The following is a 24,699-nucleotide window of genomic DNA, read 5'->3' on the forward strand; positions in this document are numbered from 1 at the left end:
GCAACCAACCAGAGTTTTTACAAATAGCACTGGCCGTACATCTGCCACTTGCATTGACCATATTTACACAAACATTCCTGAGTGTTGCTCTAAGCCAGTCTCTCTACCTGTGGGGTTCAGTGACCATAATATGATAGCAATTACCAGGAAAACTAAGGTCCCTAAATGCAAGGTCAAAATAATACATAAGAGGATGTACAAGAAATTTATACCTGACTGTTTTTAGGAGATGTTAGAGATATTGATTGGACTGATGTGTATGCTGCTCAGGAGCCAGAGGCTTCCTTGCATATTTTCATGAACATCTTTATGAGGATTGTTGATAAACATGCTCCTATGAGAAAGTGTACCGCAAAAGCTAGACCAGCTCCATGGTCGAATGAGGCTTTAAAAGACCTCATGAAGAAAAGAGATGAAGCCAAATCTATATTAGTAAAGTGTGGTACAGTGGAAAACAGATTAAGGTATTGTCAACTGAGAAACCAAGTTACAAAACTGAATAAAACAATGAAAAAAGAATATTATAAGCAAAGAATAAATGTTGTAAAGCAAGATGGGAGAGAGCTCTGGAGAACTCTAAATGAAATAATGGGGAGAAAGGCAACTGGTGGAGGTTCTTTTGTGGAATTGGAGGGCAGGATTATAACTAAACCATTTGATATAGCCAATTATTTTAATGATTTCTTTATAAACAAGGTCACTGTATTAAGGCAGAACATGGGCAATATGGATTCCAAGAAATAACATAATGCTTAGTAAGAGCTGCATTTTTCAGTTCAATAGTGTGGATGAGAGGGAGGTAAGGAAGATGTTGAAGGCCCTTCCTGAACACAGCTCAGTGGGTTCTGACATGCTAGATAGTAAGGTGCTTGGTCTGGCAGCTGACTATATCTATGGTCCCATATGTCACATATTAAATAGCTGTTTGATGCATGCAGGGTATATATCCCACCATTTGGAAAGAAAGCAAAATAATTCCATGACCTAAAGATGGCAGACTAGCACTTACCGGGAAGAACAGCAGACCCATCGCCATTCTTCCAGTACTCAGTAAACTGATGAAGAGAATAGTCCACTCACAAATACAGGATTACTTTGACTGTAATGGTTTGAATACAAGATCTCAACATGCTTATAGACGTAACTACTCCACTTGTTCTGCCCTTACAGAAATGACAGATAACTGGTTTAAGGAGATGGATAATTCTAAGATGACTGGTGCAGTATTACTGGATTTTAGTGCAGCATTTGATGTCATGGATCATGATCTTCTAATTGGGAAACTAAAATGTTATGGATTTAGTCCAACCGCCATCTTATTTATGAAGTTATCTCTCAAATAGGACACAGAGGCAGGGGCGAAAATCCCATTTCATAGTTGGGGGGGACAATNCATCTTTTACTGCAATTTGACGCTTTAATCTTCTCTCTATCTCTCCAACAGGCAGACATAGGACCTTTCTTAGCACTGGCTGAGTCCACCTGCACATGTCCAGATTTAAAACAAAATGACTGAAATCAAATTAACATGTACACATCGTCAACAGTCAGGTGCGCCATGCTGTCCAAGGTGCTGAGTGTGTCTAGAGCAGAGCAGGTCTCTGTCTCCCTGTGCGCAGTAGTGTGAATATTTATGCTATTAAGTAAAGGGAGAAAACATGTCTCTCATTGTTTAATAGCAGCAAAACAATAAGGCTTCATTCATCAAAGACAGAAACTCGATCTCTCTCCTTGTCTCCCTCTTTTTCATCTGGCTCAGGTGTGTGGAATGGATCCTTCGTCTCTGGCTGGCTGCAGGAGCAAACCGTTTGTTTTTTTCGTTTTTTTACCGGCAGTGAGGTCATAACTTTAAAAAATGTTTGAAAGAAAAGTAACCAAAGAAAATGTGTAATACTGAATATTTCGTTTGTTTACAAGTTATTTTGAATTTTGAAACCTGTTTTATTGACCTGTTTGTAATAAATTACTTTTTTTGGACTTTAAACATTTATCTCAGCATTGCAAGTTATTGATAACGAGAGAGTCAAGACTCAAGCCAGCAGCAGCCACATATAGAAAAGTGGATATACAGTGAATGTCTATACTTATGAGAAATGGCTTAACAACTAAACATTTCCTGAAATTAAACTGGTAAACTGGTTTATAAACAGTGTGCTGTGAGATCTGCCGCTGCACACCTCACAACCGTGCGTAAGATTAATCAATTCACGGCGGCTCAACACTGCGGCATCCTCCACACTCCACACACTTCAGCACATCTGCCTTGCATAAAAGATTCCCGAGATGCCAGGTCAGGTGGTGCATTATGGTGACTAAAAACATAATAGGAAACGAGGACTTGCTTGTTTCCTATTACTTGCCACCCAAAGCGCTTTTACACTAAGTCACAGTCACACACTGGTGGCTGAGGCTACCAAACATGGTGCCACCTGCTACTCAGTAAGCGATGGAGCAGCCATCGGGAGCCATTTGGGGTTCAGTATCTTGCCCAATCATACTTTAACATGTGGACTGGAGGAGCTGGGGAACGAATCACTGATCTTCTGATAGTGGACAACCCACTCTACCTCTGAGACACACCCTGTTCTACAGAGACACTTCTGGCCAACATCATAATTGGTGACACTAATCTTGGTCGAAACTGTGCTGACTGTAGAGATCTTCTGTGCTGCGGGGTTGAAGATGTGTTTAAAGGATCCACATTTTAGAATACGTAGCTTCTTTGCAGCAACATTCATATTGTCCATATCTGGATGGTCCTTTTCCTCATTAGCCTGGAGGACACGACGTCCATTATGGACTTGTCAGACCACAGCGCACTTTTCCACTTTGTGTCTGTCCATCTCAGATGAGCTCCAGCCCAGAGAACTCGGTGGTGTTTCTGGATGTTGTTGATATCTGGCTTTCTCTTTGCAGGGTAGAGTCTAAACTTACATTTGTAGATGCAGCGATGAACGAGTTTACTGACAATGGTTTTCCAAAGTGTTCCCGAGCCCATGTAGTAATATCCTTTAAATACGCATGTTGGTTTTTAATACAGTGCAGTCTGAGGGGTCAAAGGTCACAAGATGTCAATGTTGATTTTTGGCTTCCCGCAGAGATTTCTGCAGATTCTCTGAATCTTTTGATGATATTATGGGCTGTAGATGGTAAAATCCCTGAATTATTTGCAATTGTGCATTGAGAAACATTGTTGTCAAACTGTTGGACTGTTAACTCACACAGTTTGTCACAAATGGACCATCACTGCATGTGAACAACTGAGTTTTGGGGAAAGCCCTTTCATACCTATTAATGATACCATCATTTGCTACCAGTTATCCAGTTTACCTGTGAAATGTTTGAGCACAATGAGCACTCCACAACGTCCCCAGTCTTTTGCTGCTCCTGTCCCAACTTTTTTGGAACACGTTGCAGGTATCAAATTCAGAGTAAGTGCATATTTAGCAAACAATAAAAGTTTATCAGTTTGAACATTAAATATTGTGTATATCAGTGTTGGCCAGTAACGCGTTATTAGTAATGCGTTACAGTAACGCCGTTAGTTTTGTCAGTAACTAATACTATAACGCGTTAGTTTTTAAATTCAGTTACCGTTACCAAACGGTGTGTTACTCCATTATTTTTGGCCAGGTTTTAAAACGGCGTGCAGCATGCAGTATTTGTTCACAAACTGAAATTCCCTTTCACTAAAACATTTTAGCCCTGAACAATAAAAGATAGTCAAGTCAGATAGAGGTATATGAACAATTCTTACCAAACATGAAACATGTCTCTCACCAAGTCACTGTCGACCTGCTGGCCTCACCACAGTGCTGTAACGTTACATTAAGCGGTAGCGCTTCTGAAGATTTTTAGACCCATTAACGTTACATCCAGTGACGTGATATCCATTGTTATCCCGAGGAAGCTTTTAGCTCATTTTCCATATTTGTATCCAAGTACCGTAGTTGTAAAACGTTTAGCTGCCTGCCTTTCCTATACCGTTCAATTGTTTTGTCAAGTTGTAGTCTAACAGTCCCTTGGTTAAACTTCATCTGCTGTCACTTGGGCGATGTAGCTACGAGCCAATATAGTTTGGAAATGTTGGGCTGCAGGGCTGAGTTTCCCAAAACATGATCCTTCTTAGCAACGTTGTCTTCTTTGTGGCTTAGAAAAACTACACTGCTAAAAAGTTACTTTTCTCAATAATGCATTACTTTTTGGTTTAAGTAATTCAGTTCTTAACTGAGTTACTTTTTAATGAAGTAACTAGTAACGGTAACTAGTTACTGTTTTTCAGTAACTAGCACAACACTGGTGTCTATGTACTGTATTCGATTAAATGTAGGTCTAAAAAGATTTGACACAGCATCCCAACTTTTTTGGAACTGGGGTTGTAAACATCATGTTAGTTTGGCCATCACAGTGGACATGGATTCCACATTAATACACTGTGGCCTTCAGGTGCTGGTTTGTTTCCATCACAGATGAGAGGTGAACATCTGTTTGCATGCTCTGTAACCTCGCCCTCCATATCAGTACTTTAACTGGGAGTGAACCAGCACAGCCAGCAGCCATGAATCACCATGTCAAGCTATGGGACTGCCACTCCTTCACCTGCCACATTAAGACCTCGCCCCCCGCTATAAAGAGCTGGCCCCCCCCCCATCCTCCTCAGAGTTCCTGCGGAGAAGCAAATGGCTATGGCTAACAAGTGGCTGCTATGGCTGGCCCTGTCAGCCATCGGAGCTGCTTGGCACAGCGGTACACACATTTCATTCCATTAGGCAGTTTGACAAATACAACAAATGGGACTATTAACAGCTCAAATGTTTACCCATGTGCTTCAGCCTCATTGTGTGTTAATGTAATTTGATTGTTGATTACTTGACAAATAACTCTGACTTCTTCCAACAGAGGCAAAGTCTGCTGTGAACACGTTCTCCAAATCCCAGATGCCTGAAAAAATAACAGGTGAGCTCACTGGTTGTTGGTACTCACTGTAAACTAGACAATGTGGCAGAATTCATTCCTGTGGGTAAAGACTTGTGTGAAATATGTTGATGCATCATGTCTGACTTGTTTTTGTAGGAGTGAGTCCCATCCACAACGGCCAGGTTTGCAGTACGTGGGGCAACTACCACTACAAGACCTTCGATGGAGACGTTTTCCAGCTGCGCTCAACCTGCAACTACGTCCTGACCTCCTCATGCAGGAGCAGCTACAAGGACTTCAACATCCAGATCAGAAGCGAGGAGGCCGACGGCCATCGCATCATCAAAAACATCATCATGAAGCTGGAGGGGTCGGTGGTGGAGCTCTCTGATGGCTCAGTGGTCGTTGATGGTGAAACGTAAGTTAACTCTAAAAACCTCAAACCCTTTAGGCCTTGATCACACGCGTGCCGCACTGCCTTCTTTTTTAAATTGAACGCATGCTGGGCCTTTTTATTGTTGCCAGGCAACCATCCCATCACCTCCTTATTCTAAACTTTTCTTATAATCAGTCTACCATTTATTTATAGTAGTTATCTGACAGTAAGTAGAATCTAGTTGCTGACATGTTGAGGCAGAGGGTACTGTCTGTAGCTCTGGTTGAGGGTGAGAGGCTGTCAGCAGATAAACAGAGATCTGTGTGGGTACATGAGACCCTAAAAAAGAGGCTGGGTCATGGGGAGTACCACCAGTTGGTCCAGGAGCTTCTCCTCCATCATGGACGTTTACAGGCATATTTCAGGATGACTCAGGGGCAGTTTGACAACCTGCTGTCTATCATCGGGCTGTATAGCTCTGGGTAGCTCTGGTATATTTTTTAACAACTGTAACATGTTGCTGTGACCACCACAGAAGACCCTTCGCCTCTCAAATCATCTGACTGGACAATGGGAAAAAAGATGAGGAAAAAAGAGATAAAGTGGGGCACTTTTCTGCTCTGAGCTGATTTATTTTTTTTAACTAGTTCAGAACGCGCCAGCAAAAACGACCGGTGCCTAGAGCACAGAAACGCAGGGCGCGTTGCAATGCAAAAACAGCGAGCAATAAGTTTCATTCTCATTAAAACAACTACAAAAAGCTGCCTCCAGCTGCTGAAACGCTTTCTGTGTGATCAGGACCTTACTCTGCCGCATAATGTTTTGCTTCGGAATGAATGGCACTTAAAATATCTTGGTAACACATATTTACAACTAGTTGCTTATTAGCATGCATATTAGTAGTGTATTGGTTCTTTAGTCATCTAAAGTACTTAATAATGCCTTATTCTGCATGACCATTCTGCAACAACTAGGCCATTAAGTGAGAGTTTTACCTCAATAACCTCCTCATTGCTGCTTACTGACGTTGTTGAGCATGAACTACAATCTTATTATGCTTTGCTCAGTATGGGCCTTATAAAGTGGTTGTCATTCTCCCTTAAAAACACTTAAAAGCCACTTAAGTGATAAGACAGTGCATTTTAAAAGATATGTTTGAAAACCTATGAAGTGGTCCATTAATAGAGGGAATGTTTCTATCTGTGCCAACTTTGTTCTTCTACCACTGAATGGGAATAAAACCTGAGCATGTTAATACACCTCCGTCTTTTTAAAGGTATAACCAGGTTTAATGGATGAGCAGACGGGCAGCATAGTTCTGAATGTATTAGAGTTTATTTAGGACTTTGGATGATGAACCATAAAGAATGCTGTTACAGTCAATTCTGGATGTGATGAAGGCACGGATGAGTTTTGGCAGCAGAGAGGGAGAGTGATGGACGGAGACGAGCTATGTCTTTTGGGTGGAAGAAGGCAGTACTGGTAATGTGACTGACATGTTTTTCAAAAGAGAGGTTGCTGTCGAGAATAACTCTGAGGTTGCGGATGTGTGGGGAGGAATGCAGAGAGGAATTAGCAGTGGTGAGGCAGAAGTTGTTGAATGCAGAAGTTGCTTCAATGGATTTACCAAGTGTGAGGAAGAGGAGGCAACTTTAGAGTAGGGATTCTGTTGGGTCTGATTAGTGTTAAACTACTAGTGAAGTTAGTTATGAGCAAGACCTCACTTTAGAACGGGATAATCTGACATTCTGAGTTAGAAAGACTTAATTCAGAGTTCTGTGAACACGCTCAACACCTGTAGTTTTGTCTTTTGTTGCATAAAAATAGACCATATTTATTAAGTCTAAAGGGAGAATGACAATTCTTGCAGCACCACCACTTTATAAGGCCTATTGCAGTTCATGTTCAGCAACTTCCTTGCTTTCTATCAACACACAGAAATTAAGAGGTCACTGAGGTAATGGTGAATATGTGATAAAAAAGTGTTAATGGAATGGTTTAGATTACCTTAGAAATCTATTTGTGGAGATTCTCTGACCAGTGTTGGTTCTATGCTAATGTTTTATGCTTTGTTTCATGATGCTTTACACAACCTGATCTTGACAATCTTTCTATATAGTGATGGGCGGACTGATTCTTTCCACAGTATTGATTCCTTTGAGCTGATACAAGTAAATGTATCAAACCATTTGAGTTCCTTTGTAAAATAAAAAGAGTTGTTCAAACAGATTAATTCATTTTCTCACAGCACTACATCTATTGTCACCCTGTGCTTTCACACCTTCCCTCATAGGATGGCTCTAGGAATAAAAGTAAACTAATGTGACCTCTTTTTGTTGTTGTTGCAGAGCCATCCTACCATTCAGTAAAGCAGGAATGCTCATCGAGAAAACTCCCACCTACATCAAAATCAAAGCGAAGCTGGGATTAGTTGCCATCTGGAATATGGAAGACTCTTTTCTGGTAGGACTGTGGCTGCATAGAAAAGCCTGTTATGACCATTATTGTATATAAATACTGTCAAAGTTTTGAGTTAAGGTAAAACATATATTCATAACATATATCACTGGTAGTCTGTAGAGTAAAAACAGAGTTAGCTTACAACTGAAAAAGAACTAGCTCCTGTTCAAGGTGATGGTTTTGTCCTCACAGGTGGAGCTAGATGTGAAGTACAAGAACCAAACCTGTGGTCTTTGCGGAGACTTTAATGGGGTCCAGCTCTACAATGAGTTCTTCAGCCACGGTACACTTTGACCCACTTTAACGAGTCAGTCCGACAGTGTCAGCACAGCCACAGAACTGAGCTGTTTCTTTGATATCGTCTAAACAGGTGTGAAGATTTCCCCCCAGGATTTTGCTAACTTCTGGAAAATGGATGGTCCGACTGAAAGCTGCTCTGACTTCACACAGGAATCAACGATGACCTGCAACAACATGGTGAGGCTTCATCCAGTTACATGGAAATCAGAATGGAATATAACTGTTTGACACAATACTGTATCATTATTATTATTATTATTATTATTATTATTAAAACATGCACGTATCCTCATACCAGAGTTTGTGGGATATCTTATGAATTAGCCCCCCAATGGTTTGGTTAGGTTTGACAACGTAAAGTTACGTCGTTTAGGTTTAGGAAAATAATCATGGTTGGGTGTTGTCATGTCATATACTCAACGTTATGTTACGCACTTAACGTAATGTTATGTAAGTTAGGTTTATGAAAAGAAACATGGTTGGGCGTTGTCAAATTATGTACTTAACATTATGTGATGATGTAACAACGTAGGTTAGGGTCAGGAAATGTATCACAGTTTGGCATCATCACGTTATATACTTAACGTAAAGTTACGTAGGCTAGGTTTAGGGAAAGAATCATGGTTGGGTGTCGTACCACTCATACTTAACGTGAAGTTATATACATGTACTTCACGTCATGTTATGTAAGTTACGCAAGGAAACGTGGTTGGACGTTGTCAAATTATGTAGTTAACATTATGTGATGATGTGACAACGTAGGTTAGGGTCAGGAAATGTATCACAGTTTGGCATCATCACGTTATATACTTAACGTAAAGTTACGTAGGCTAGGTTTAGGGAAAGAATCATGGTTGGGCGTCGTACCACTCGTACTTAACGTGAAGTTACGTAGGCTAGGTTTAGGGAAAGAATCATGGTTGGGCGTCGTACCACTCGTACTTAACGTGAAGTTACGTACCTCACGTCATGTTATGTAAGTTAAGAAAGGAAACATGGTCGGGTATTGTTACATTATCTACTTAGTGTTATGTAATGACGTGACAACGTAGGTTAGGGTTATGAGAGGAATCACCGTATGGCATTATTGTATTATGTACTTAACATAAACTTACATTGGTTAGGTTTAGGGAAAGAATCATGTTTGGGTGTTGTCATGTTGCATACCTAACGTAAAGTTGCGTAGGTTAGGTTTAGGAAAAGAATTATTGATGGGTATCATCACGTTACATACTAAATGTGAAGTTACGTACTTCACGTCATGTTATGTAAGTTAGATTTATGAGGAAAAAAAAGGTGGTTGGGCGTTGTCACATTACGTAATTATCATTAAGTGATGACGAGACAATGTAGGCTAGGTGTAGGAAAAGAATCATGTTTTGGCATCATCATGTTGTATACTTCACATAAACTTACATTAATTAGGTTTAGAAAAGTAAAGTTACGTAGGTTAGGTATACGGAAAGAATCATGTTTGGGTGTTGTCATGTTGCATTCCTAAAGTACAGTTGCGTAGGCTAGGTTTAGGGAAAGAATCATTGATGGGCATCGTCACGCTATGTACTTAACATGAAGTTACCTACTTCACGTAATGGTACATAAGTTAGGTTTATGAAAAGAAATGTGGTTGAGCGTTGTCACATTTCACACTTAACATTATGTGTTAGGGTTAGGGTTGATGACATGATAACATAGGCTAGGTTCAGGAAAAGAATCATGGTTGGCCATGGTCACGTTACATACTTAACGTGAAGTCATGTGCTTAACATTAACATTACGTGGCAACGTAACAGCGTACCTTAAATAATTCAAAGTTCACTTGGTTTCACTAAATAACTCAGTGTGCTTACTTCCTGTCTTTCTCTTCTCTGGTTTCATTCCTGTCTGTCTGTCTGTCTGTCTGTGTGTCTGTCTCTGTGTGTGTCTGTGTGTGTGTCCTGCAGAAACCTCTGTGTGAGCAGATCCTTACATCGCCGGCCTTCAACAGCTGTCACAGTGTGCTGGACGTCTCCTCCTTCACAACCGCCTGTATTTCTGACCTCTGTCACTGTGGCAGCAGTGGCGTAGAACCGGTCGAGCCCCTCTGCCTGTGTCACACTGTGTCAGAGTTCTCCAGACAGTGCAGCCATGCTGGTGGCAGACCCCTCAACTGGAGAACCAAGGAGCTCTGCTGTGAGTATTCTCATTGGACAACTGAATATTCCATTGGTAGGAGAGGTTGCAGGCCCTGTCTTGGCTTTTGTCCAGACAAAATGTGTCTGGCCATGACTGAAAATCACACTCAGGATTTAAGAAATCAAGGAAGAGGCCAAATTAGGGGGGAAAAAATCAGATACAGGATATAGTATTATTAGTTAAGTGTATGTGAATTAATGTCTTGAATGTAAATCAGAGGGTTACGTACGTCAAATGGTGAAAACAACTGCTGTACTCACAGGGAAATCGTGTTCTCACCAAATGGAGTACAGAGAGTGTGGGAGTCCTTGTGCTGATACCTGCTCCAACCCAGAGGCCAGCCACACCTGTGACAACCACTGTATCGACGGATGCTTCTGCCCTGCAGGTACAGCACACTGACACACACACATAAACACACACACGCACAAACATTCACACCATGTGTTTCAGTGCAGTAACACTTGATTATTTCCAGGCACCGTGCTGGATGACTTGGGCGGAACGGGTTGTGTCCCACTGAGCAAGTGTTCCTGCAGCTACAACAGCAGGATCTATGGACCAGGGGAGTCCTACTCCAGTAACTGCAAAAAATGGTATGAAATACAGTATGTTATTCTGTCTGTATGTTCAAGGAAGATAAATTAACATTATGTCAAAGTACTAAGCAAAGTAAAAGAAATACAGAGGAGAAAATGGAAGATACCTCAGGAAGACCCGAACTCCTTTCCTTGGTGTTCTGATACATGATATGACAATAATCAATAATGTGAATTAAAAGTGTAAGACAATTTGTTTTCTTGCCTGAGAGTGAAACAATTATTTGTTCTACTGATTTGAACAAGATTTGCATTTCTTTTATTTCAAACAAAATCAGTATAAGACCTAAATCTGAATCAATCCAAAGTACCAAATGTTTAAATATATCTACATTATTGAGTAGAGACCAGTTAAATTAAAAACTAACTCAGCAAATGTGATAATTGAGATATCGATCACCCAACAGCATCGTTAATATAAAATTGTAATTTAGGGAGAGAAAACTGTGACCCTGACTGCTTTGAATTAGATGTGTATATAACAGTGTCATCTGCATATAACTGAATAAAACAACTAGAACACATTTTTTGGAAGACCATTACTAAGAAAACAGAGAAAAGTAAAGGCCCTAAAATAGATCCTTGTGGTACACCCTTCTCAATTATTTTTGATTACCTTTCCCCAAAATTAACCAAGTGCTTTTGGTTCTGGTGTCACAGTCCTGCACTTTGTGTGCCTGGCATCCTTCTTGCAAAGCCTGTGTGGTACATGAATGTAACGTTTCTTACTTGAAAGAAACATTGCCTCTGAACATGATTCAAGCAGTGATTACATTGCCACAACAGCATTATTGAGAAAGCAAATTGTGTGTGTGCTGACAGTGTGTGTGAGAGCGGCCAGTGGAAGTGTACAGAGGAAAGCTGTCCCGGAAGCTGCGCCGTGGAGGGAGGAGCTCACGTCAACACCTTCGATGGAAAATTCTACACCTTCCATGGGGACTGTTCCTACGTCCTGGCAAAGGTAACACACATCATCATATATGTTTATAAAACAGGCTGATATATCCACTGTCACTTCTTCTTCTGGTATTTTAAACCCTGAACACTGCTATCTGCAGGTTCATGGCTTTAGTTCAGCAGTGGCTGAATGGTTTTGTGTTGGTATGTTTAGGACTGCAGTGGATCCCAGTTTGTGGTGCAGGGAGAACTGGTGCAGTGTGGACTGACTGAAAGTGAAACCTGCCTCAAGACTGTGACTTTGGGTTTGTCTGGAGGGGTTAATGTGAGTACAATACACAACAGGCAGACACACACAGACCCACACACACACAACACTATTTATTTGACGTTTTTTACTAGGAGAAAATCATAAATTATAGTTTCAGTGTTTTAAGAAGATAATCATTAAAGATAAAATATGTTTTATGGATGATCCTAATTCCAAATACAATATTATAACATAAATAATGAACTTTATTAAGACATTTTCCCTTTCAAAGCCTTAAACATTATTTGTATTACTGTTTGAAGGAAACGAGGAAAGCATAATTCTAACAGTTTTTTCTAGCCTTTAAATAATTTTAAATCATAATTTTCCAAAGAACAAACTGAGTTGTAGTTTGTTGAATGTGTTTTCTTACTATTTCTATGCTTTTTTCCTATATTTATTTCAATATGCAGTTTAACAACTTAATTGCCAGTAAAAAAGTTGTATGTATTGTATGTTTCTGCAAACCACAGGTTAAATTTGTACATTATTTTGTAGTGACTGAAACTTTAAATTTATCAACACCGCTGTGATTAATGTGTAGTTGAGTTTAGGCACGATTTTAATGGTTAGGAAAAGATCATGTTTTGGCTTTAAACACCCACATTTGCTGGCACTAAAGCTGCTGGTAAAGCTGGGACCAGTTAGTGGAAATCACCCAGGTTTGGTGCCGCAAACAGGCAGAAACATTATAAAGGGTCCAAAAACAACCGGTGTCGTTGTTTGTTGGTCTTGAACAGTGGTCTGCAGCTTGGCAGGTGTCTCACCATGTGTCACGCCATTTACCATCAGCCACACCCGTTGATGACAAAGTCAGCTCATAAACTACGTCACTTTAGAAATGTTGACATGCTACACATGAAACGTTTGCAGAAACATGCAATGCTAACGTTTTCTTATGGCAGCTGGGCTGAGTTAAATCATCTTGCAGTCTTGGAACTAGTCTGAGTCCATCATAGTGTCCACTTTTTTTGGCAATTTTTTTCTCAAAGTGTGCATGTATGCATTGTTGCAGAACTAGTTGATTTTCTATCATTAAACACATCAGACTGCAGTAATAACATCCAGTCTCCTTTTGTTTAAGGTGATCACAATCCATCCCAACGGAAAGGTTTTTGTGAACGGCATCTTCGCCCAGTTACCCTTCTCCGCTGGTAAGACACACTCCACTCTACTGTATTCACCTCTGACATGTAGAAAAAAATACACTATGTGCCTAAATTATAAGATGCTGCATATTTTTCTGTGTAAAGTTTTCTACAAACAGTTTAGCTGACTGACTGAGGAGTCGATAAACATCTCACTTCACTTCCTGTTAGGATCCTCAGTTCCTAAATATTTCACAGTCATGCTTAAACCATGATGATCTCTTCCTCTACTCTATCAGCATGTAGAACACTGCCTTAAATTTGTCCTCCTGCACATTCATAAAGCTGGTTTCCATATTACATAGTTAATTAATATCATGTGGTTGGAGCCACTGTGCTTTGCCTCATTATAGAAATCCTGTTGGCTCTCAGGTCACACACACACCTGCAGTGGCTGACGATGAATTCAAACCAGTTTGAAACATAGCTGAGGGTATTTGAGGAGCTGAGATGTTTAGATCTGTATCAGTATCTCTGCCTGTGGCTATGGATGTGAAATAAGTGAGGGTCAATGTCCTTGTCGTTGCACTAGCAACACCTACTGGTCGGCCATTGTGTGAGGGAATAGTGTGTAAGTGTGTGTTTTATGTGTCACACTCTCCTCCTGAATTTTACTGCTGGCTGATGAAAAGGAGTGCATGGCGACATCTTGTGTCCATAAGAGGTCACGACCTCACAGCTCAACAGTAGAGTTAAAGGGATAGTCTGGATTTTTTGAAGTGTGGTTGTATCAGGTACATCTCGTCAGTGTATTAAATACAGTAGCTCAGTAGATGGCGGTTGGCACGCCCCAAGTTTGGAGAAGCAGGCAGGAGTACCAACACAGAAGCTGAGCAATGTACCAGAGTCCTGCATGGGTCCATTTTTAAAAACCCACACCCACAAATACCCTTAAAGCTCAGTACCAGAAATAACCAGTTACCCGTCAGTATGTCTAAGTCAAAGTCACACCCGTGATTAAACACACAGCTGGCTTCTCCGTTCTTGAATTCCAAATCCAGCAAAGGAGACGTCTCTTTCACTGGATGGTGAAAACATTCAATCACTGCCAGGTTAGGATACATTTTAGCATGCTCAACCTCAAAAGGATCCTCCTTGGGTCATTTTAGCATGCTCAACCTCAAAAGGATCCTCCTTGGGTAGGCCTATCTTGAAAAAAATATATTTATTTAAAAAAATGGAAACGGCACAGAGAGATTCACACACTGTTAGTATTCTCAGGCACTGAAATCAACAGCCAACCACAGTGGTATCACACTTTATGAACATCATTTACCAACCTCTACAGAAGCTGATTCTGATAAACATCCAGTTTCTACTTCAATGTCCCCAACATCTTTACTGTGGATCCGCTTCATTTAATTTGTCCCTGGCCTCGATAGGATGACACTTAACATTTAATTCTTTATCCTCTGTTCCACTCATTTGACAACCTTTCTCTCAAACCCTAGCTGGGATCTCCGCCTTCAGAGCGTCCTCTTTCTACCTGCTGGTGCAGACGTCTGTTGGAGTTCTGTTGGAGGTGCAGCTGCAGCCAATCATGCAGCTCTACATCACAGTGACCAGTGAATACAAGGCCAAGACCTGTGGTATGTGCACTAAGACTCCGTCTACGTGCTCTTGGACTGAAAAGTCTAAATATGCTCATTTTGGTTATAAGACACTGTACTCTATAACCACGAGTGCAAAAATGCTAAAAAGGATTGTGACATGCTGCTTACCATGAGGCCGTCTGTCCGCCTGCAGGTCTGTGTGGGAACTTCAACAGCAACCAAGCCGACGACTTCCTGAAGCTCAGCGGTGTTCCAGATGCCACAGCAACTGGATTTGTCAACAGCTGGAAGACTCATGCCAGTTGCCCAGATGTGAAGAGCAACTTTGAGAACCCCTGCAGCCTCAGTCTGGATAACGGTAGGTCTGACTCATTTGGATTCTCCGTCATCACTGTGGGTTCCTCACGATGACTGATGTTGGTGCTTGTTTGTCACTGACAGAGAAATACGCCAAGCACTGGTGCTCCATGCTGAGTGACCCTCAGGGGGTGTTTGCCTCCTGTCACTCAGAGATCAGCCCCGACTCGTACAGTGAGGTACGTCTCACAGCTTTTTTTTTTAATGTTTCCCTGGGCTGTACCTGTTGTGACCTCACACTGCACATTGTGTCTCCTTACAGAACTGCATGTACGACAGCTGTAACTGTGAGAAAAGTGAGGACTGCATGTGTGCTGCGGTGTCCTCATACATCCATGCCTGTGCAGCTGCAGGGATCCAGATCAGCGGCTGGAGGAAGGTCATCTGTGGTGAGTGGAGAGTGAAACAGAAGAGAGTTAAACATGTGAATTTGAATCCTCGACAGCATTAACTAAGAGTGTTTTCACATTTAGTCCCTTTTAAACAAACCAAACTCAGTCCTCTTCAAGTGGACCAACAGAAAAGGGACTCAGTTCCTTTTGTGTTCACATTCAGCTCATTTAAAGGAGGACTTTCGCTTTCTGTTCATACTGTAACCCATATATATAAAATATATATATATTGATGTAGTTTTATTTTTACTTTGACGTGGCACTGCAGTACACTGATGAAACCCCTCGCTTTCAGATGAACTTAAAACTGGACCTTAGTGTTTCTGTGTAGACTGTTGCTGTTTGATGTATTCTACATTCCACATCTGGAGACAAACTACTCCTCTGTGTCCACCTCCAGAGGTGGTCTGAGTTCGGCTCGCTTCGGAGGGGTGTGACTTATTTTGGAGTGTTCACATAAGCCCCAAAAAAATTCTGAGTCACTGCTCTGAGTCCGCTTAGAGGGCTGAAAAGGACCAAGTGTGAAAGCACCCTGAGTCAGGGGTTAGCAACCTTTACTATCAATTTTTGGCCAAATTTTTTAAAGAAAAAATCTGTCTGAAGCCACAATATATATTTGTATCTTATGGTAATGGCAACACAGCCTATTAAATCTAAATTAGCGTGTAAACATTTCTAATAGGTCTAAATTAGCATTCAATAATGTTTTACAACAAAGTAGCGACTCTGTATTGAGATATTTATGATTATTTTGGAAGCAAACAAATCTGTCCACGCACTATTTATCTCCGAGACATTTTCTTTTTTGGATTTGGAATCAATAGCTAACCTTACTGTGAAGACTCAAGATTAGCCATCGCTACTGAGGTACACATATGAAACTGGGGGTTTGTGGACTCTCTGCCAAAAAAAATTGAGTATCAACCCCTTAATTTCAATATCAATTTACAATTTCTTAAAGATGGTTATTAGAAAGTCTTATTTATGAGAGGATGAATATGAATAATAGACCATGATTAATAACATGAATAATAAATAATCCAACAAAAATATAGATATATTATATAGAAATATTTACAACTGACTTCAAAGCTTGTAAACCACCTGTCATATATGTGATGTAAGGTTTCCATCAGTCAGGCTGAAGAGGCTGCTGTGAATAGCCCCACAGCTAAAACAGAAACACTTCTGTCACACACACACTGTGCATTTCAAAAAGAATACATGAATTATTTTGCTCTCAAAGAGCCAAACATGGGGGGAAAAAAGTGTCTTGTGCAGACATGCTGCGCTCCACTGGAGGGCAGCAGCAGACCACAGATGACTGATCATATTTTAGGATCCCTTATTTTTGTGCCACTGCTGATCTGCATCAAATTTCACATGAATGCAAACATGGATTTTGCATATTTAGCTATTTTTTTCAATTTTATTTTATATAGGCAGTAATGGGCATGTTCTATACCAGATGATACAGCTCCACATATGTCTGCCATATTTACCATATAAAAGTAGTGTTATTTTGGATGACTAGAGGAGGAGGGAAAAATTGAGTGAGGGCCAAGTTTGATAGTATGATGGAGGTTGAGGAGAAGCTGGGGCATTTGTGAACCCAGGGGCTGAGACTCAGGGTGGGGGACACATTTGATGAGCTTCGTGCTTCGTCATCCTCTCTGGGTTCATATCCAGGACCTCTTTGTTGTTGTGCCACCCTGCTGAGAAGGCAGAGAGGAGAATAACAAGGGGTTCATCTCAATACTTGATCTCACGTCCATGTTTCCCTCACTTGCGTCTCTTCCTTGCGACATCAATTTGTGATGATGGCAGCAACTGATCACAGCTATACATATCCTTTGAACTTACTAATCACTATATCCTTTTGGAAATTTGTGTAAAGTTTTGTCAAAATTATGATCAGTTTGTTGTTAAGTGCAAGTGGGAGTTTCTGTCAAATCTAAAGACATTTAAATTGGACTTGACTCAATTGATTGATTGATTGCCAAATTTAAAGACATTCCCTCACTCCCCCACTGACAAATTCACAACTTCATACCCAATGGATCTTCATTATCAGAACTTTGCAGTCTTGAAAAGGCCGTGGTGACGTACTGGCAGGTCAGCTAACTCTTCATGTGGCGTCTTGCAGTGCTCAGTGTTCCACTGATTCTGTGGTGTGACCTCCTCAGGGAAATACGCCAGCTCCTGCCCCAGCAGCATGGTCTACTCCTACAACATCACATCCAGCAGTCAGACCTGCCGTTGCATCAGCTCCGAACATCTCAGCTGCCACTTCTCCTTCCCGCCCATTGATGGCTGTGTCTGCGCAGAGGAAACCTATCTGGACGACTCCGGGAAGTGTGTCCCTGCTAAAGCTTGTCCCTGTTATGACAAAGGCTCTGTGGTGCCTCCTGGACAGGTCGTCAGCAAGGACGGGCTCATGTGGTATGAAAATGAGTTTTAGTGTGTTATTGCATGTGATGTGTGTGTAATTCAGTGTGTTATAATGAGTCTTTATTATATTAACACATAAATGAAGAGCTAACATTGTGTGTGTTTCTAAACTGATCATAAATAACAGACTTGTTGTAGTACCTGTGTTTAAATGACTGACTCTTTGACTTATATGTATTATGTATCACATGCTGCATGGTTATATATTTAAATTAACATGTTGTTGTTGGTTTTTTTCTCCACCAGCACCTGTAAGGGGGGCAAACTCAAATGCATTGGAGAGATTGTTGAACAGCCATGTAAGTTACAGAATCACCTGATAACAAGCAGCCTAAAGGGAGTTACTACTTTCCTCCTAGTAGTACTGTATTAACTTAAACTGGACTCAGACTGGGAGCAGTGGGGAAAACTGGTTTGACAGTTCACTCCAAAATCAAAAAGACATATTGTTCCTCTGACCTGTAGTGCTGTTTATCAGCCGGATTGTTTTGGTGTGAGTTGCAGAGTGTTGGAGATATCAGCCGTAAAGATGTCTGCCTTCTCTCTGCTGTTACAGAACTAGATGGCGCTCAGCTTGTGGTGATCAAAGCGCCAAAAAATATACCTTGTGAGACTCAGCACTAATGTCTCTTTCCAGAAATCACGACCTGGTTACTCAACATAATCCGCAATTTTGCTGGGTGGTTTGTGACATGCGTTTTTGTGGTGTGACAAATTCAGAACATGTTTATTCTTGCTTTTCCTAGACATTTAATAGCAAGGTGGGGTTTAACATGACTTATGTTGGAGGGTAACCTGCATGTAGTTCATCTGCTTTGCCAAATGCGTTGTAAGGAAGCTTTGACAGGGGATGTTGGTGAAGATTCTCAGTCATCCAGGTCATGGTAATCTTAAGTGCTATATCGTAGGCAACTGGACTTGCTTGAGTTTCTTGAAGACGTTTTGCCTCTCATCCAAGAGGCTTCTTCAGTTCTAACGGACTGGTGTAGAGTTGCAGGCTTTAAACGCTGTGTGAACCCCTAAAGAGTCATCAAGGTTACATGTGAGTCATGGCCCACCCAGCCATCATGTGGCATCATGTCATTAGAGTTTGATGGGTCCAGGTGAGAATGGGTTTTAAGTCGTCTGGGAAGGGATCCCATGATTGCACTGTAGGTGGGTGACAGGGGATCAGCCATAGCGCCTGTGCATGCTGAACTCCCTCAGGGCCTTACGTAGAGTAGAAGAAGAGAGAGAAAGTGCAGAACGGGATAGAGGGAGGGGCGGAGAATGCGAGAGTGAAACAGGAGGGGTGGGTTAGGGGATTATTTATGCAGAAGGTGACGTTGAGGTGTGGTCCTGCTCCTGAAATTCTGCTAGATAGCCTTCATTAATCACAGACTGATTATCCTAGGACTTTTTTTTTTTTTTTACCTGAGACCACCAGTTTGTCTGCATGTTTCTGCCTTTAGCCTCCAACAGCTGTGGTGTTTCCAACTGCCGTGGGGATGTTTACCTAAGGTTACAGTAAATAGGGTCCTCTGGAGGTGGAGAATGTGCCTGGAACAGGAAGCGAAGAGAAAAATGCAAAAGAGCTGCTGACTCATTAGCATCATTTAAACATGATGTTACAGGTGTAAACTACAGAGTGTTTGTTCTGCAAATCGTATCTGCGACTGTGATTCTCAGGCCGTTTGACAACATTTATGTTACATCTTAGATATAAATAAACTCCTCTCTGTTCTGATGTTCATTGATTAAAGGGATGATCTTTTGAACTGGGGTTTTATGAGGTAATACCATAGACAGTGTATTACATATAGTAGATGTCAGTCGCCCCGTGTGGAGGCCAACATGGAAGCTAACAGATGTACTGTGAAGTAATTTCAGATGTCTTTTCCCAGCAGCCTGCGTTGCTCCCATGGTGTACTACAACTGCTCTGCTCAGGGCCCAGGTGCAAAAGGAACTGAGTGTGAAAAGAGCTGCAACACATTAGACATGACCTGTGTGAGTCACCTGTTCCCCAACATAACACAATGTTTACCAGCAAATACTGATTATTAGTTTATATCTAGGTCAAATATTTGGATAATCTGAGCTCTGATGTTGCAGAAATGAAACATATGACTGTGGATTGTATGTTGGCTCTCTTCTCCAGGTGACCACAGGGTGCGTCTCCGGCTGTATGTGTCCCTCGGACTTGGTGTCTGATGGTAAAGGAGGCTGCATCAAGCCAGAGGCCTGTTTCTGTGTTCACAACGGCATCTCGTACCAGCATGGAGAGACCACCAAGGTGGACTGCAACACCTGGTAGGTGAATCACATGTGGAGTGAAATACTGACACCTCCATCTGCGACTGACACGTACAGACAGACAGGCAAGTCTTCCGTTATAAACCTGATGTCATCTACTCTGTATCTGTTAACAGCACCTGTAAAGGCATTAAGTGGGAGTGCACCACCAACCAGTGTGATGGAACCTGCTCTGTCTACGGTGCCGGACACTACATGACTTTTGATCAGAAGCGCTTCACCTTCGATGGCACCTGTGAATACATTCTCACTCAGGTATGAATGCACACAAAAGCAGAGTGATGTTATTCATGTTGTCAATAATGAAAGTCTGAACTTTCTTTGTGGACAAGGTAATATTAAAAGAGTAAACCTCAACTGAAATTAGCTATGGAGACAAAAACCGTTTTTGTACCAGGCTGTAAACATGTTTATTCCTGCTGTAAAGTTCGGGCATTTTAACATGAAGGTCTATGGGGACTGACTTGCGTCTGAAGCCAGCCTCAAGTGGACATTAGAGGAACTGCAGTCTTTGGCACTTCTTTGTTGGCTTCATTTTTTTAGCCGACTTGATTGCTGCTTGGTCAAACGTCAAGCGGAGCTACTAATATTGATGATTAGCTTGTGTGTGTGTTTGTGTGTGTGTGTGTCTTCCTCAGGACTACTGTGGCAGCGCTGAGAGTAATGGAACATTCAGAGTGATCACTGAGAACGTCCCGTGTGGAACCACAGGAACCACCTGCTCCAAAACCATCAAGATCTTTCTGGGGGTAAAAAAAAAGTCAATATAAAAAAGTCAAAAAACAATTGCATTGTCACTGCTTATTGCTTCGTTTGGTCAATACCTTAAAGATATTGAGTACCAACAGCCAGCCTTAAAACTCAGTGCAAACACCTAAAAGAATCTTGAAATACAGCAAAAAGTTGGTGCATCAATAAAAGATAAATGCGACTAAGTGCAATAGAAACCATTGTTTTTCTTCGTTTGCTATTTGACTGGTGCTCTTTTAATTGCGCCAAATTGTTGCGTCCTCTTTTTCTGCAGGCACCTGGAGAATTAGCGCCACCTACCGCTTTTCCTGATTTAGTGAAAAGTAGTGGCTGGGAAAGCTCATAATGTCGCATTTTCTTTTATTATTTAGAGTGCAGAGCTGATTCTAACAGAGGGAAGCTATCAGGTGATTTCAAGCGGAAATGAAGAGACAGCTCCGTTCCGTTTCAGCACTATGGGCATCTACCTGGTGGTTGAAGCCAACAATGGACTCATTCTCATGTGGGACAGGAAGACCAGCTTGTTCATCAAGCTCAGCTCGAAATACAAGGTAACCCTGCAATATGTTCGAGACAGTTTTGGCTTTAATGTGGCTACAGTTAATTTTTCTTCGGACAACATTGTTAAATTGACCAACATGATAATAAGGAGCTTTACTTTCTCAGGGTCGTGTGTGTGGGCTGTGTGGCAACTACGACGGCAATGCAAATAATGACTTCACCACAAGGTGCCATGCTGTGGTGGTCAACCCCCTGGTGTTTGGAAACAGCTGGAAGGATTTACCGAGCTGCCCCGACGCTAAGAGCATCAGCGGCCCCTGCACAGCCAACCCATACAGACAGGCGTGGGCCCAGAAGCACTGCGGCATCATACAGAGTGACGTCTTCTCTGCCTGCCACTCCATTGTAGGTTGATGAGCTTTCCCATTGCGCCTTCAGGCCAAAAGGTCAATTTGAAGGCATCATGTTCTGTATTAAAATCTTAATTTTAACTCTAGCTGTCAGATAAATGTAGTGGAGTCAAAGAAACATTATTTTCCTCTTCGATGTAGAGAACCAGAAGTGGAAATGCAGCAGTGCCTTTCCTCCATACAGCGTTTTGTGTTGTGGAGTCTCATTATTAGTGTGTCATCATCCTCACCTCTAGGTGGATCCTGCTCCATACTACGATGCCTGTGCGTTTGACTCCTGTGCTTGTGACACTGGTGGAGACTGTGAGTGTTTCTGCACTGCTGTGGCTGCTTATGCTGAAGCCTGTAATCAAGCTGGCATCTGTGTACGATGGAGAACCCCAAAGATCTGTCGTGAGTAACCAAGATGTAACATAACTTGTTTAAAAGCTACAATAAGCATACGATTCATGCAGTTCACCTGGGCTAAACTTATTTTTATGACAAAGGGAGAGACGAGAGTATCAGAGTTGCATAGCAAGAAAAAAATACCAATTCTTTTAGCTGAAGCACCTATCAGTACTGTAACATCACTATAACATAAAATCTGTATCAGTAATTTATGAATTATAAACATTTGTCATCAGTAACAGCTATATTTCTGCCCTCTGCCTTTTAAAGTTTAAATTTTAAATGCCGCTGAATCATTTCCAGATCAGAGAACTACAATAAATGTCTAAAATCATCAGTATGCTCTCTGAATATCCCAGTCTGGTATGTGTCTATACTAAATACTGTGAGTATTATTATCTTTTCCAGCTCTCTTCTGTGATTACTACAATCCTCCGGGTGAATGTGAATGGCACTACATGCCATGTGGATCTCCGTGTATGAAAACCTGCAGAAACCCATCAGGCAGCTGCTCCTCACTGATGCCTCCTCTAGAAGGTACAAGATGAGGTTTTTAGAACTTGATAAGACCTCCAATCAAATCAAATTCAAGATTAAAGATTTTAGATTGAACACATCGATTGTCTTTTTGTTACTGTAATTTTTTTAATAGTGTTTAAAAATTTGCTTAATATCACTCATTCAATCACAATGTCAGGTGAACACACAAAAAACTCTGATGGTACCTATTGTTTGGCAATAATGTCAACAAGTAAGAACCCATTTCTTGCTCTGTGTAAACAGCCGTTTGTTTTTCAATTAGGTTGCTATCCAAAATGTCCCCCTGCTCAGCCATACTTTGATGAGGACACAATGACATGTGTTGTAAAGGACCAATGTGGCTGCTACGATAAAGAGAGGAAACACTACAAAAATAATGAAAAAGTACCAACCACCGAAAACTGTCAGGCATGGTAGGTCTCGTACATATCACATGAGCCAATCAAGGTTCTATACTGTAACTGTGTGACAATTTCAAATCTTACAGTGACACTATATTTCATGTTTTCTGTCTTGAAGTATTTGCGGCTCAATGAACATCCAGTGCCATTACGATGCCCAAGGTATGCCAAAATTCTGAGAAATTGTGGGTTGTAAAAATACATACTTCTGTTAGGTTAATACGTTAACTATACTTCGTCCTCTCATTACAGCCTGTACTTGCACATATCATGGAAACAGATATCCCACTGGCAGCACCATCTATAACACAACAGATGGACACGGTAACTGCATCATAGCAGTGTGCGGGAAGAATGGTACCATTGACAAGAGGTCATACCCATGCCCAGTACCCACGACACCTACCAGCCCTCCAACCACCTTTGTTTTTACAACAACCACACCAAGTATGTGCAGGATATTCATTTTGGAAACTGAAGACATATTTAGTTGTATAATGTGACATTTACCACATGACTAACATCTTTATCATGTTTGTCCACAGAGCCACCCACACGCCCAGTCACATGTAACCCTTGTCAATGGTCGCAATGGTATGATACCAGCTTCCCCACACTGGGACCTCAAGGAGGAGACAGTGAAACCTTCGAAAAAATTAAAGAGGCAGGGTACAAGATATGTGACAAGCCAGTCCAGATTGAATGCAGAGCTGAGAAATACCCGAAAATCCCCATTAATGATGTTGGACAAGTAGTGGAATGTAGTCTGGCTAGTGGGCTGACATGCAGAAATCAGAACCAATCAGGACCACTGGCCTTGTGCTTCAACTATAAAATCAGAGTTATGTGTTGTGACGATGGTGCATGTCAAACAAAACCTCCTTCTACGCTACCTCCAAGTTCAACCACCAAACCCCCAACGCCTACAACAACCAAACATGTTACCGAACCACATTGTCAGGAAAAATCATGCTACTGGTCAAACTGGATTAGTTCTGACTACCCTGAGTATGGTCCTGAAGGCGGTGACAATGAAACCATCGCACATATCATCCAGAAAGGATATAAAATCTGTGAGAATCCAGTGGAAGTGGAATGCCAGGGTGTGCACTATCCTGGGGTTCCCCTAACAACCTTGGACCAAAAAGTGACATGTAACAACAAAGTAGGATTCCTCTGTAGGAACAGCTTACAGTATCCCCCCATATGTCTAAATTATGAAATACGGGTAAAGTGTTGCAAGACAGTGCCATGTAGCACAACATCAAAACCTACTACACCACCTTCTACTACAACCACCACACCTTCTACCACAACTGAAACGACAACTACGTCACCAACAACTACCACAACCACCACAACTGAAACGACAACTACGCCACCAAAGACTACCACAACCACTACACCTTCTACCACAACTGAAACAACTACAACTCCACCACCCACAACTACCACAACCACCACACCTTCTACCACGAC

At 41.5% G+C, this 24,699-nt stretch overlaps 1 protein-coding gene across 1 annotated transcript in view; it reads left to right on the plus strand.

The window, feature by feature from the left end:
• Positions 1 to 808: 808 nt before the first annotated feature.
• The window catches only part of LOC126394411 (mucin-5B-like), a 24,553-nt gene continuing 662 nt past the window's right edge, over positions 809 to 24,699 (plus strand). The window contains exons 1-29 of the mRNA XM_050051220.1: positions 809 to 896; positions 5,074 to 5,335; positions 7,642 to 7,756; positions 7,946 to 8,036; positions 8,124 to 8,230; positions 9,997 to 10,225; positions 10,491 to 10,616; positions 10,707 to 10,824; positions 11,650 to 11,788; positions 11,939 to 12,049; positions 13,119 to 13,188; positions 14,634 to 14,771; positions 14,929 to 15,093; positions 15,177 to 15,271; positions 15,355 to 15,481; positions 17,671 to 17,926; positions 18,182 to 18,234; positions 19,819 to 19,922; positions 20,074 to 20,225; positions 20,345 to 20,483; positions 20,867 to 20,977; positions 21,350 to 21,529; positions 21,645 to 21,884; positions 22,126 to 22,282; positions 22,688 to 22,816; positions 23,082 to 23,232; positions 23,339 to 23,382; positions 23,473 to 23,667; positions 23,766 to 23,889. Of these exons, the coding sequence (XP_049907177.1) occupies positions 809 to 896; positions 5,074 to 5,335; positions 7,642 to 7,756; positions 7,946 to 8,036; positions 8,124 to 8,230; positions 9,997 to 10,225; positions 10,491 to 10,616; positions 10,707 to 10,824; positions 11,650 to 11,788; positions 11,939 to 12,049; positions 13,119 to 13,188; positions 14,634 to 14,771; positions 14,929 to 15,093; positions 15,177 to 15,271; positions 15,355 to 15,481; positions 17,671 to 17,926; positions 18,182 to 18,234; positions 19,819 to 19,922; positions 20,074 to 20,225; positions 20,345 to 20,483; positions 20,867 to 20,977; positions 21,350 to 21,529; positions 21,645 to 21,884; positions 22,126 to 22,282; positions 22,688 to 22,816; positions 23,082 to 23,232; positions 23,339 to 23,382; positions 23,473 to 23,667; positions 23,766 to 23,889 (4,016 nt within the window). The remainder of the gene's footprint in view (positions 897 to 5,073; positions 5,336 to 7,641; positions 7,757 to 7,945; positions 8,037 to 8,123; positions 8,231 to 9,996; positions 10,226 to 10,490; positions 10,617 to 10,706; positions 10,825 to 11,649; positions 11,789 to 11,938; positions 12,050 to 13,118; positions 13,189 to 14,633; positions 14,772 to 14,928; positions 15,094 to 15,176; positions 15,272 to 15,354; positions 15,482 to 17,670; positions 17,927 to 18,181; positions 18,235 to 19,818; positions 19,923 to 20,073; positions 20,226 to 20,344; positions 20,484 to 20,866; positions 20,978 to 21,349; positions 21,530 to 21,644; positions 21,885 to 22,125; positions 22,283 to 22,687; positions 22,817 to 23,081; positions 23,233 to 23,338; positions 23,383 to 23,472; positions 23,668 to 23,765; positions 23,890 to 24,699) is intronic.

This window comes from Epinephelus moara, chromosome 1, assembly GCF_006386435.1.
Source record: "Epinephelus moara isolate mb chromosome 1, YSFRI_EMoa_1.0, whole genome shotgun sequence".
NCBI classification, from domain to species: Eukaryota; Metazoa; Chordata; class Actinopteri; order Perciformes; family Serranidae; genus Epinephelus; species Epinephelus moara.